General features: G+C 43.3%; 2 protein-coding genes across 6 annotated transcripts in view; both read right to left on the minus strand.

Annotated features, from left to right (window-relative positions):
- Window positions 1-441: 441 nt before the first annotated feature.
- Window positions 442-3919, minus strand: eri1 (exoribonuclease 1). Of its 4 annotated transcripts, none has more exons than XM_069700400.1 (7): window positions 3333-3919; window positions 2602-2777; window positions 2297-2513; window positions 2128-2211; window positions 1930-2039; window positions 1670-1829; window positions 442-1439 (listed from the first exon to the last, which is right to left on the minus strand). In XM_069700400.1, exons 1-7 carry the CDS (start codon window positions 3417-3419, stop codon window positions 1197-1199), a joined length of 1077 nt encoding a protein of 358 aa, XP_069556501.1. In that variant the 5' UTR covers window positions 3420-3919; the 3' UTR covers window positions 442-1196. The 4 variants fall into 4 exon arrangements, with proteins under 4 accessions (XP_069556501.1, XP_069556500.1, XP_069556502.1 ...); XM_069700399.1 differs by having other exon boundaries at window positions 2602-2783; XM_069700401.1 differs by having other exon boundaries at window positions 1715-1829; window positions 2602-2783; window positions 3333-3918.
- Window positions 3920-7425: 3506 nt separating this feature from the next.
- tmcc3 (transmembrane and coiled-coil domain family 3) overlaps window positions 7426-13589 on the minus strand; it is a 36794-nt gene continuing 30630 nt past the window's right edge. For both annotated transcript variants that reach the window (XM_069700397.1, XM_069700398.1), the window contains exons 2-5: window positions 10886-11056; window positions 9213-9994; window positions 8208-8343; window positions 7426-7789 (exon numbers count right to left, since the gene is read on the minus strand). In XM_069700397.1, the coding sequence (XP_069556498.1) occupies window positions 7487-7789; window positions 8208-8343; window positions 9213-9994; window positions 10886-11056 (1392 nt within the window). In that variant the 3' untranslated portion in view covers window positions 7426-7486. The remainder of the gene's footprint in view (window positions 7790-8207; window positions 8344-9212; window positions 9995-10885; window positions 11057-13589) is intronic.

A 13589-nucleotide genomic window follows, 5' to 3' on the forward strand; every position in this document is an offset into this window, starting at 1 on the left:
CTAAAAAAAACACCGCGGCCTATTGGAAGGCAGTTTTCTGCTGATGTCATCAGATAAACTAAAATTGATCTTGCATCATTTTTCTCCTGTATTGATTAAACTTTGATACGTCATCATTTTTTTTTTTTTTTTACAGCAAACTCAATATAACAATACTGGAGCGTGAAAACTACTTTTTCTTTTTTAAATCACTAATTTGGGGAAAGTGAGTTTAGTTAATTAGCTTTAACTGTTGAGGCAAAGTATTATATTTATATTATATATAGCTCTTACAGCTTTTTCCCTATAATAGTAATTTTTTTACAATTTCATTTCACTGAACTACTCAATAATGTTAAACATTAAAAAAAAAAAAAAAAAAAGCAAATGATATCAAAAAGCCCAATTTTATAAAGCATATTACATATTAAACTTAAAATGAAGATGATAAACACCGCAAAGTAACATAGAACATTTTATTTTGTATTATTGGCATTCGGAAGAATATTTGTTCCTGTTAAAATAGATCACAACCTCCGATGAAATAGGAATCGATTCGACATCCGTACAAAGGATGACGCAACACTACGACACGGGCCGAACTCGTACAGTATTTCCGACGGGCATTTGAATTCCTGCGGCCGCTCTTTTAGGAGGTTTTGTACTCTGTGATCATCTACGGAGCTACAGGGTCTCGGAATCTGAGACGATGAAAGTCCACAGGACTGTTTTCAAACCTCTCAGCTCACTCTGAGAACGCGGCAGCGGGATATCACGGCTACAGCAGCACGATTCTTGTGTTTATATCAGCACAGCAGTTAGACAGATGCGGGGGTTGTTTGTTCCACTGAAGCTGCAGATATCTAAATTTTTAAAATTGAAACACGGGGGCAAAACCTGAGCCCCAAAAATACTGAATTCAGCAGCTCGATAAGGCAAAGTGAGGCAAGGTTTAAACACACGGAAGCTGTTGAGGAAAGTCCTCCCACGACACGCAGGAATGATCTGCTTTTTAAACATCTGGTGTAAAAATAAACAGTCAGAGAGGAAACTTTACATATGAAGACCTGCAGCTTATTAAATCAAAAAGACTCGCCCCATTTTACAGCATTAAGCTGCATTTTTTTTTCTTTCCCCTCTCGCTCCTCTGTAACTCGTGGAGACAGGTGTTCGAGGCCGGTTGGGCTCCGTAAAAAGCTCTTTTCCGTTTGCTGGCTCTAGTCTCTGCTGCGGGGGCTGTGCGGCGCCGGCGCTCCTTCCACGGGGGCCGAGCTGGGAACCGACAGCAGCTGGCCGGCGTGCATGCGCTCGTTGACGCGCAGCTGGCAGCCGTCCTGCAGCATGCGCAGAGCTATCCGGGCGATGTTGCGCGAGTCGTCCAGACCGGAGTGAGGACGACCTTCGTACTTGAGACCGAGCTTCTCCAGCATGGTGCTCAGCTTCGTCTGCGTGCGCGGCACCTGGACGGAGGAGGAAAAAATATATAGAGATTTTCTGTTTTATAAGAGAGGAGATGTTTATTTACATTAAGACATTTTAAAAACTGCAAGATCACAGGTGCAACTCATAACAGTAAGGATGCCTACATTTTATTCAAAAGCAACCATTTCAAGGTGTTGACATGAACATAATAACAGCTGATAAGAAATCCTCAAAAAAAAAAAAGTCTCCTCATACTCTCTGTTCTTACTCTAAATTCAAAGCTACTCTTTAGCTGCGAAGCCGGTGGAAGCACCTTGTAGAAGTTCCCGTACGATTTCCTGATGTTTATCCACTTCTTTGCAAACTGTGGATATCTGATCCGGCTGATCCGACACTGGATGTTGAGGAACTTGCTCATGTCCCACGCCCTGTACAACAAGTTAAAAAAAAAGAAAAGAAAAGAAAGTGGTGTAACGAGGTTGCAAAAAAAATAAATAAATCGTGCAGCAGCACTGAAGCGAAACGTACCCGTCAGTCAGGATGGCGTATTTGTATTTTGTGCCGAGCTCCCGCTCCTGAAGCCACGCCACGACTCGCTGGAGGACTTCTGGGAACGGGTCGGCTTCATCCACCATTTTCTACCGGTAACCCGACAAAACAACACGTTATTCCCCGTAAACTGACATTTCCCGATCACATTAATACGACTCGGACACTGAACCCGACCTGCGTTATTCCCGTTAACTTCACACAGAAGTCGGAGAGCTGCGGGTTCAGTTCTGGTTTCACGTATTCCTGAAAGGTGTCCACCTGCACGGAGAATTAAAAAAAGACATGTATTCAAAGTTTGGAGAAAAAAAAATAATCCTATTTTTAAAAGGCGAATTCGACTCACGATCTCCAAAGTGTGCGTGTTGATGAGGACCATCGGGAACTCGATGATTTCGTGCAGGAAGTCTGAGGGATTGTCCTCTTCGCACGTCGCCTCGAAGTCCACCACGCAGATGTGGTCGTAGTAGGTGTCGGTGGGTCCTCCCTCCGCCGCCGTCTGCAACAGCTTCTGCTTCTTATAGTGGCTCTTCAACCTCTTCTTCATCACATCCTTCACTCCTCTACACACACACAAAGAGAAAACAAACATTCTGCTTATTTGTAACAGGAATTTTTTTACATCCGCTGATATTTACCCCAAAAACTCACCTCGTGTCGAGCTTCAGCTCTGACAGTTTGATCCGGAGCTCGTCCTTGGACATGCGGTTGATGTGCCCGTTGGCCAGGGCGATCTCTTTGTACACCGGGTGACTGAAGTCCCCGCTCGGCTGGGACGAGGACACCTGAGGAGCCGATTCCCCCACGGGACATATCCTGGCGCAGGGCTTCTCCTGGAGAGGAAACACAGCCGGTTCGTTGTGCGTCACAAAATGATGTTTACCAGCTAAATAGTACACAATACGTAGCTGTTTATGGTCTGGATCAGGTCTGAAAAAAACAAAACATCGATATGTTCATTGTTGAGATTTTTAAAAGAAAGAATAAAGATTTCACATTTCAGATGATGGTTTAAAAGGATCTTTGGTTTGTGTGGGATCATCTAGTCTGTTTAAAAAGAAAGAAATGAAATGTCCCTTTTAGTTTTTGCATTTTCAAAAGCACAATAAAGGTTTCAAACACGGTTAATGATTTATTTATGATGTTTATCAGCATTAAAAAGGTGGAAAAACGGAGAATTTGTAAATCACGTTTCGCCTCAACTTTCCTCGGCATCGTGTTTTATTGTTAAAGCAGGTACTTCTTCTTATATTCCTTAAAACACGCTCGTAGACGATTTAAAAACGGAATAAAGTCGTAAATGTTTGTTTTGATGACGTCAACAAAAAGCGTTTCAAAGTACGAGTCAGTTAGCGTGATGCTAGCTCGCTGCTCACACCGACCTTCTCTTCTTCTTCTTCTTCTCCTGTTTGCGACATCTTCTTCACGTTGACGTCTTTGGCGTGAAGGTTCTCCTTGTGTTCATCCATAAGGCAAAAAAAAAAAAAGTTAATCCAGCGACTTCTTTTAAAAACTAAAAAAAAACTAAAAAAAATAACGTTATCTTTCGGTCGCGTTAGCTGCTCGTGCTAACGTCGGTTGTCAGGAGGGCTAAACGTTCATTTTTGCAGCTTCTTGACTCTCGAAGCGGAAATGAAACGATAGATTAATGTTAGATATAACTAATAATTCACCAATAACAACATTTTATCGTAAAGTTACTGTTTAAGAGCCCTGACGCAGACCTCCGCTGTGACAGCAAACTTTTTTTCTTCTTCTTCTTCTTCTTCTTTTTCTTTTAAAGGTGATGACTTCCGCTTTGCGCCAAAACAACGCTCCTCAGTACCGCCCCCTGGCGCTGTGGGTGATCACCCTCACCGTACCGCCCCCTGGCGCTGTGGATGATCACACTGTGAAAAACACATGAATATCTGCTCTATTTTAACATTAAAAAAATTAAAAAAATAAACATAACATTGCTAATCACTTACTGGCGTTAATCTGATAAAAAAAAAAATGACAGGACAAAAATCATATTCAAACCAGCAAAAGACCGATTTCTTGTTTTTTTTGTGTCTTAAATGTGTATGAATGCATAATTGTTGATATGTAATTTTGTGCAGTTGTTTTATCTCAGCTCTTGTTCATCTTTATTGTAACACAAGTTACAATGTTATAACAATGTTATAAATATAACATCACAATTATTTTAGTTTGTATTCAGTGTGTGTTATAATCAATATTATTTTCATTATAGATCAAGCCAATAAGGACTCAGGGACAGATATCTGTATTAAAACACTGGAGAAACTGGACGCAACGGATGTGAGTTTAATGTATTTTGGAGGTACTGCTCCTGTCTGACCGCCAGGTGTCGCTCTTCTCTCAGTTTCAAGATGCAGCTGTTGAACCTGAAAAACACCTTCTGAATAATGAATATGAGGCCGACAGGAATGGATAAAAGATTACAAATATGTTTTTAAGTTTGGTTCTCACAGATTATCAAATCAAAACGTGTTTCTTAACTAAACTTAATTCCTGCCAAGTCACCTGTAACTAAAAATGAGTGTATTGTTTTTGGTACATTGCAACAGAAGTGATTGATTTGCACTATCTACAAAATTTAATTCATTTGTAAAGGATCAATAACGTCAAGCTGAAGTGAAATTAAATGCAATTAACTTCAGTTCAGATGCCGATAGTCTGAAACCTGCTGGTTTTACAGGTTTTTTTTTTCTCCCCTCTGAGCAGCTGCCGTCAGTCATTTACACCCATTTTATGTATGAATTCCTGATGATGCCAGCAGAGCGGTTTGATCTCCACAGAGCCTGACGACAGATCTTCTGTATAATAGATAAGATACTCCAAATGAAAGGCAGCATCTTAGAAAAAAAACCTAAGATTTATTTTGTCATTTAAAAAAAATAATAACTTCATGGAAATACCCCATAACCAGAAACTATAATGCACGTAGAAGAGACGTCATAGTTTTGAAAATATACATTTTATAGACTTGCAGCTTCAGAGGGAATATCTCTCCTGAAATAAAAAAAAAAATTAAAAAAAATTTGAGCCAATTTAGAAAAAAAAACACACAAAAAAAACATTGAAGACGAATGGTGATAAATAAAAAAAAAAAAAAAATCTCCGTATTTGGCTTCTTTTTTTTTTTAAGGGACACAAACACAGCTGCAATGAAAAGGCATCAGTCCCACTTCACCTCCTCTTCATCATAATCACAGTGAAACGGGGCGCAGAGCTACATGGTTCACTTTCCTCCTTCCAGGCTGCCATGCTGCGTTCAGGTCACGTGGGAAGAAACAGCTGGATATTTTTTATTTTTACCGTTTGTGATCAATTTAAGGGGGTAAACAGACGAACTTGTGTCGAGTAAAATAACCCAAACGTCACGGCAGAGCAGGACTCTGTGATATATATATTGTTTAAAAGGCTGAGAGGAGTTATTATTAGCAGTTTAAATGTTCCTGCTTTGATCTCATTATGTGCTTTAAAACAAGCTTACAAAAAAAAAGAAAAAGAAAGGTGGGAATCCTCTTGACTTTGAACCGTCAGATCAACGCTCCCCACTATTCCCACCGGACCCTGAACGCAGCACAACATCAAAAGTCTTCAGGCAAAAAGTTAACTTTCTTCTTCACCTCCAGAGATAAAACAAAACAAAACAAAACAAAAAAAGGCATAAAATCAGGAGCTTCTTCTGTAATCGTGGAGGAAGATTCACACACAGGCGTCTACGTTTCCTCCCTCAGTTTACGTTATCGCTGGTCGATGCTGAAAGTGGCAGCGTTTGAATGAAGCTTGTCCAGTTATTAAAAAAAAAACAAGTGTACTTTTCAAAAAAAAAAAAAAAAATAGCTTTGAGAAACAAACTGTTACCTGAAAAACGTGAACTGTTCTTACGCGACAAAAAAAAACACACCCGAAAACCATCAAACTAACGAGACGAGAGGCAGTTGAGAAGCTTTGAGGGACAGTTTCACATGTCGGGGAATGAATTTGAGCAATAGCTTAGCATACGTTAGCTTAGCATACGTTAGCTTAGCATACATTAGCTTAGCATACGTTAGCTTAGCATAGCTCCAAGACTGGAAACAAGGTGGAAAACAGGCAGAATTGCCCTTCAAACACTTATTAATTAAACTATCCAGCAGTGTAACGACAACACTCGATTAATTGATTAGTTGATTGGCAGGAAAATAATCACCAACTGTTTTGATAATCGTTGAATCATTTCGAGTCATTTTCTAATCAAACGAATGCTCAAATTTCTATGATTTCCAGCTCATTCAATGTCGACAGCGGGAGTGAAACGACATCCTGAGTCACTTCACGTCTACGTAAGGACGGGAGGTTTTAAAAATAGGTCTAACGTTGTTCAATATTTATATTTCTTTATCTGTATTTAACAAACACCATTTCCCAGAAGCACCATGTCTGTAATAACAGAAAGATAAGGACACGGTAGACGGTGTTTAAAAATGCAGGAATTACAATAAAAAAACAACTAAAAATATAAAAGATGTTTATATGAATATAGACGATACATTTCTGTGTTTAAATTAATCTAATTCTAGTTTGTTAAACGGTTTCAAAAGTTTAAATTTCATTTGGAAAGTGATGGAAGTCAACACGTCTTTAAATAAGATCACGACTTGTTTTTTGAAAAGTGACAAACGCTGGACAGGAAGTGACATCGTGGCTTTGACTCTTTACGACGTGCGTATTCTGCTTTCGAGTCGTTCCCTCCTGTTTTTCCAGTCTTTAAACTCGAGCTTCATATTTGAGCGCGCGGACGTGTTCGTTCGTTTTCTTCCCCCAAAAAATGTTGAACTGCTCCTTTTATGAAACACCGAACAGACGCGTGAACACACGGAGCAACACGGTCAGACTGAAGACAAGAACCATCACAGGGACACGTAGAGACACGGGACAGACCGACCTTCAGGTGGGGGTGGGTGTGTGGGTGAGGGGGGGAGGTGTGCGAGGAGGCAATGTGTGTTCGAAACTGGTCACATGACCGCCAGTGAGCATTTATTCGGACAGACACGCTTCCCTTTGATGTTTGGACTTCAGTGTTTGTGTTGTTGTTTGTGTTGTTATTTGTGTTGTTTGTGTTGTTGTTTGTGTTGTTTGTGTCTCCCGGTGGGAGATTAAAGCAGCTCGTTTATCCTTTATTGATCTCGCCGTGGTGATTTGCCGTCACGGCGGCGCCGCGCCGTCACATTTCACACACGTCTGCTCCTCCGTCTGTTCGGCGGCGTTGATCTGTATCGGCTTCCTGCAGAGGTGCATTCTGGGTAAGGCTCTCCGCCCCCGTTTCGTGGACCCACTTTTAGGCGTAGCGGAGCACAGAGCCGTCAGTCAAGTCATCGAAGGGAGGGCTGACGATAAGGCTACATGTAATTTCCTCTTTTTATGTTGCCGCGGCAACAGGCAACCCCTCCTCTCCCCCTTCCTCCCCCCCTCCCACCCCCCTCCGGAGACCTGAGCGCAGGTTTTTTTTTTCGTGACGAGGTTCCCGTCCGTGCCTCCCGGCTCAGTGCGGGAGCAGCACCCGCTCCAGAGCGCACTGCAGGTGTTCCCAGTTCTTCCACAGCAGCGCCAGCACCGACACGCCCACGCAGGTGAGCGCCAGGTGGAGGCGGCTGCGCAGCAGCGGCGCCGTGAACTTGGCCGCCGTGGAGACGCACACCAGGAGGACGGTGACGATGGCCAGCATGATGTTGATGCACTTCCCCAGCAGCACTTTGGCGTCGGTGTTCTCCAGCTGGACCGTCTGCTGCTGCTGCTGCTGCAGCTCCAGCTTCGACACGCGAGTCTGACACGACTCCAGGACCTCCTGCGCACACACACACACACACACACACACACACACACACACACACACACACACACACACACACACACACACACACACACACACACACGGTTAAGACAGTACGTCAGAGGGGAAAGGCGGTGAAGCTGGATCAGATATGAATTGACATGAGCTGCATTAGAAATGAACTGAAGTTGTGATTCACATTAGAAATGAATGAAAGACACTCAAGTTGTTTTTTCCAATTTTCCAAAGTAATTTTCTCCAAACTAAAACGACCTAAAACAACTACTTTCCCCTTTTAATTAGTAATAAATTACAAACTTCCTTCCTTAAACTGGAAAACAGTATGTTAATACCGGAGTTCTGGTTTCCTCTGCGTATTTAACTGATTTTAAAGTGCCGTACGTGTTCAGTTCGGTTTCATGTCCCGCGTTACCTGGATGTCGCGGGCCCTCTCGTAGGCCTGGTAGGCCACCTTCTCCTCGATGCTGGCCAGCTCCTGCTTCAGATTGCTGGTCTCGTGCTGGTGGAGCTCCGTCAGGTCGTTCAACTGGTCCTCCAGCCGCTCGTACCTGACGAGACACCACCAGGCAAAAGGATGGAGGTGGAGGGAGAAACGATGCATAATTGAGAGAGTGTGTGTGTGTGTGTGTGTGTGTGTGTGTGTGTGTGTGTGTGTGGGCGCGAAACAGTGCAGCAGTTCATCTGTGACTCGGCTGCTGGAGATGTTTTGCCCTTGGTTGACTTGGCAACCGTCTGGGGGATCGTGGGTTTATTTGTGGTTCACAAACGCTCATAAGAATAAACTCCGCCAGCAGCTCGTGTACAAACTAAATCTGGAGAGGTGTTAAGTCAAGTGTTAGTCAAGTTTTGGGAGTGAAGCACCTGCAGCAGAAGTATAAATATGTGTTACTTTAATGTGACAAATATAAAATCTGGATCAGCGATTCCAGACATTTTTTTTTTTTAGGGCTTGTGAGCAACATTTCTTCTGTTTGAAAGACTTTTGAAGGTCTGAGGAGTTTAAAGCATCCGGCAGAGCTTATTATTATTATTATTATTATTATTATTATTATTATTATCATTATTCATCTTTTTTTAAATATTATTTCTTGCCATTTATATCTTCAAATATAGTTGCAGTGGAGACGTGTAATCAATCCATGCATTTTCATTGCATGGCATCCAACAAAGAAATTTCTTTAATATGATAGTAATTTGTAAAATGTGACATTATATAAAAGCTGCTTCATCAAAAAAAAATCAAAAATATCCATTTTAATTTAGCTTAAAACTTTTCGTTCCTTACGAGCCAAATCTGGTAAAAATGAAGCACAAACAGAAAAAACGACACAAAAAAATTCTTTAAAATCTGCCAAAAATACGAGCATTAAAATGTCATGAGTAAAAAGTAAAATAATAAAAAATAAAAAGCGCTCACCTGTATCTCTCCTCCTGCATCACCTGTGTGAAGTAGCTGTAGTCTCGTTTGAACTGCGTGTTCAGAGTCTCCATGTCCTCGGCCAGCTGGGCCTGAGAATCCCGGATCTCCCGCACCATGTCCAGCACCTCCACCAGGCGCCCGTTGGAGTCCGACCTCCCCGGGCCCCCCGACCCCGCCCCCGACCCGCCCGCCGGGTTCCCGTTGGAGTCGGCGGACGCGGACGTCCCCGTGGAGCACTCGTCGTCGCTCTGGTACTTGCTCGCCTTGGCGACGGTGGTGGCGCTGCCGCTCAGGCCCCTCGCCCCGCCCTCCACCTGCAGCCCCGCCCCCGTCTCCATGGAGCTCTTCATGTGCGCGATGTTGTCGGCGCTGCCGAACTTGTTCCTGATGAGGTTGGCGAACTCCCGCGACTTGTTGAAGAAGAACGGCGGCGAGAGCGACACGCCGGGTCCGACGGTCTTCACTTTGTCCAGCGCCGGGTGGCGGCCGGTGGCGCTGATGTCCCGCAGGCTGCCCTCCTTGCTGTGGGTCCCCGACTCCTTGCTGCTGCCGTCCTTGTGGCAGTGCTTCCCGTTGGTCTCGCTGTCCTTCACGCGCCGGTGGTACTGCTCCAGCTTCCTCTGCAGCCGGGCGATGGTGTGAGCCGACTTCTGGTTCTTCTTCTCGAACACCTGACGTATTCGAGACACCTGCTGCTTGTCGGCGTTGTTCACCAGCTTCAGGTACTCGGCCACGTTCTGGTCCCGGGCCGTCTGCTCCACCTTCATCTGCTCCGTCACCTGAAGGGAGAGCAAACGGGACGGGAAAACTTAAAAAAATAACTGAAGGTTGCACGGATACTCATCCTGAACACCGACAGCGAATGACAGATTCTTAATTCATCTTTATGACGGTGAAATAACCTTGATGATGTTAGTGAAACATCTGTTTTATGTGGAATATAGATAAACAGCAGACTGAGCAGCTGCTTTTATGCTTCACCGGGTGTTGCGCCGTCTTTTTTCCACACGGATGGAAATAGATTTCTCTTTTTTGTTTTTTTTTAAACTCCAATCACCTGTTAAAAAAGTGAAATATCACAACTTCCTTCCTGTTTATCACACTTTTTTTTTTGTATATTCCATCCGTGCACAGTTTTAAAATGACCTCCAGGCTAACAGCAGAAGGTCTAAATGTAGTAGTTGAAAGTGAAGGTTTATTTGGATTCACATTAAAGATGCATTTATTGTGAAAACCAAGCACGAAATGGGGAAGAATCAGCCGTGGATTCAAACATGTTTTTGTGACGTTTTGACCTTTTGTGAAGCTGTTTTTCTAAAAACGATCTCTGTGTTTGTTTGTCTCGTGCACACTCGAGGATGCACGTTGTTTCCCAATCCTCCGCTGATTTACAGGAGGCAGTGATTTGCCCAAAAAAAGAAAATTGCAAGAATGTGCTGCGAGCTACTGTAGATTTAAACTGTTGGGAAAAAAAGGAAATTCACCCTGCAGCCGAGATTCACTCTAGTTTTGCTGAATAGCAGTAAATGTAAACATATATTTTTGTTTGCTTGCAATAAAAAAACCTTTGAATATTAAAGTACACGTATGGGCCCCTCCCCGCTCTGCAAAATCAAACGCAGTCGATCCACAAAGAGACAGCGAAGCAGGTGAGTCACGCCTCCTCTGACCTTGAGGATCTTCTGCTGCAGGCTGTCGATGCCCAGCGCTCCCTTGGTGAAGTCCAGACCCACGCCGTCGTGTCCGACGCTGTCCACCACGTCCAGGTTGGACTCCGAGCCGCCGCGACGCATCGGCACCGGGATGCTGAGGATGTTGACATCGTAGCCGCTGCGCTCCGCCTGTGGACACGATGATGAGACATCAGGGCTGAGGCTAATGATTCATGATGAGTTAATGTGCACTTCCTTTTCGATGAATGATCGGTCTGTAAAATATTTACAAGAACGATTGTAACATGTCTTGAAACCTGACCGCACCCCGGGCATGTCAATCAAGCAGACGCGCCCCCAAACATAGCTCTGTTTGAGGGCTAAAATGTAATTAATGGCAAAATTATTTTCAGAAGGAGGAAATTTATCTAATGACGTCACAATGACTCGTGGAAAACATTCACTTTGTATTTCAGGAGAGAAGTTGATGCTTTTTGAATGGGGGTCTATGGAGCCAGAGGTTTTTGGATTCTGCCCCTAGTGGACCTCAGTGGTATTGCACTTTAAGTCACTACCACATTGATTTCTTTTCTTTTTTTTTTAACCCGGAAGCTACGACCATTTTTATCTGTAGTCCGTGTGAGACGTGTGGTGCCAAAAGAAGCTTCCGAACCGGTCTTCGGGACACCTAAAGGCGACGTCACGCTACGTCCATTTATTTTTTTATATTCAGTCTTTGGGTGAAGATATTTTACTAAAAGCCACAAAATTCAAACAGCTGGCGGCGCTACATAAATTTTTTTTTTTTTTAAATCTGACAATTTAACCCCGTGTTCACCGAGTTATTTCAGTCTGGACCAAAGTGGTGGGCGGACCGACCGACTAAATGACACTGCAGTGCACAAAGCTGCAGCGCCGGCTGAATGTGGGATGCCTTGATCACCACCTGAGAGAGAATACAAAAAAAAAAAGAAACCTCCTCTGGGTGCAGTAAAGGCTACATCGACAGTAAAAACCAGGCTTTACATCAGACACTGCAGTCTGTTCAGGCTTTCAGGCAGCACTACTGTAAAAACCTCAACAGTCTGCTATTGGTATAAAATAACAGGTGTGTTTATGTGGCATCGAGGGGGGAAAAAAAGCTTCTTTCATCTCCTTTCCGTCTTCTGTCCCGTCTCGGCGAGAAAGAAAAGAAAACACGAGGGCAGAGGGAACAATAAAGAGCGTTCGAAGAGTATTGAGCGTGCAGCCTTGAGATGGGTCGTTGTGTTCAGACTGGAGGGAGAAAAGACAGCTGATGGGACATTTAAACGCGTCTTCAGACTGCACAATGGTCAGTTAGTGGAGCAGCGAACAGCCCCCCCCCTCTTTCCCCCAACCCCCGAGTGCCTTTTGTTCGGGAAAATAAAAAAATAAAAAAATAAAAAATCCACTCTCTGCATTGACAAAAGCAGACGATTATGTAAGGCAACCTAAAATATGAGTATGTGGTAACTCTCGTTGCCACGGCAGCAAAGCACATGCACAGACTTAGCTCCAAAACACACACACACACACACACACACACACACACACACACACACACACACACACACACACACACACACACACACACACACACACACACACACACACACACACACACACACACACGGGGGCAAACTGCTGACATCCCCAGAGGGCGGGCTTATTCATTTGGTCTTTCTCTTACACACAGACGAGTAGACTACATGACACTTTAATTGTGTCCTGTGGCCGCCTGTGAAGCATCCTGCCGAGTCAGCAATCCCCCCCCCCCCCCCCCCGGCAGTGAGTAACAGTCCAACGGCATCAAACTAGAACTTTTTTTTGTTTTTGTTTTTTTAAATCAGCCGATTATCATTCATGTAAACTGGCTGTTCTGAATTGAGACGATTCTTCTTTCTAGTCTCCGAACGTCGCACATAAACGCGTCTGTCGGTCCGACCAGAAGGCGATGAAACGCAGCCAGAACAAAACCTGTTACGTAAATAAGGCGGTTACCGTCAACATCAAGTGAAAGCGTGTTATTAGTAGCCTCGAGAGTGGAAGATTTGCTCGGTTTTTCAAGACAAAATAAATAATCTGAAAGTTGTTTTTTTTTGTTGTTTTTTTCTAACTGTTGGGTCTATAAACGTCAGTTTTGTGCTCCTTCGCAATGTGAGCGCCAACAACACTTGAACACTCACCTCCCTGGAGTCACTGTGTTTTTAAGATATTCTAGTCCAATTTCTTTTCTTTTTTTTATCCCTTAAGAAAAGTCTGTTATGTTTTTTCCCGATGACTTACTTTATCTTCTGTTTTTCTATTGTGTTCTCTTCACTGCTCAGTTGTACTGCGTTTTTGTTTTCAAGTTTTGTCTCTCCATGTGATTCACTAGACGCTATTTCAGATGGAGAGATGCTGAAGTAATTTAATTTTTAATCTCCCAATTGGTTTCTGTGCGTCTAAAACAGAAACAAACACGACTCTGTCAAAACAAGACGAAGTATGTGGCTGGAAATGCTAGAGCGCTCTTAATTTGAAAGGAGGACTTTTAATTTGAAAAAAAAAAAAAAAAAAACACAGGAAATCATGTCCTTTGGCCAACCACGTGGTGAAACTTTCAGTGACTGATTTTTTGTGTTTGCAGGGATTTTATACGTCAAAGTTTGTTTACATTTCTTAGTGTGTCACTTTATCTGTAAATAAAGTGTTTTGTAGC

This window comes from Brachyistius frenatus, unplaced genomic scaffold, assembly GCF_029030835.1.
Source record: "Brachyistius frenatus isolate BFR_SWC_R1_liver_20210118 unplaced genomic scaffold, ASM2903083v1 Contig_33, whole genome shotgun sequence".
NCBI lineage: Eukaryota > Metazoa > Chordata > Actinopteri > Embiotocidae > Brachyistius > Brachyistius frenatus.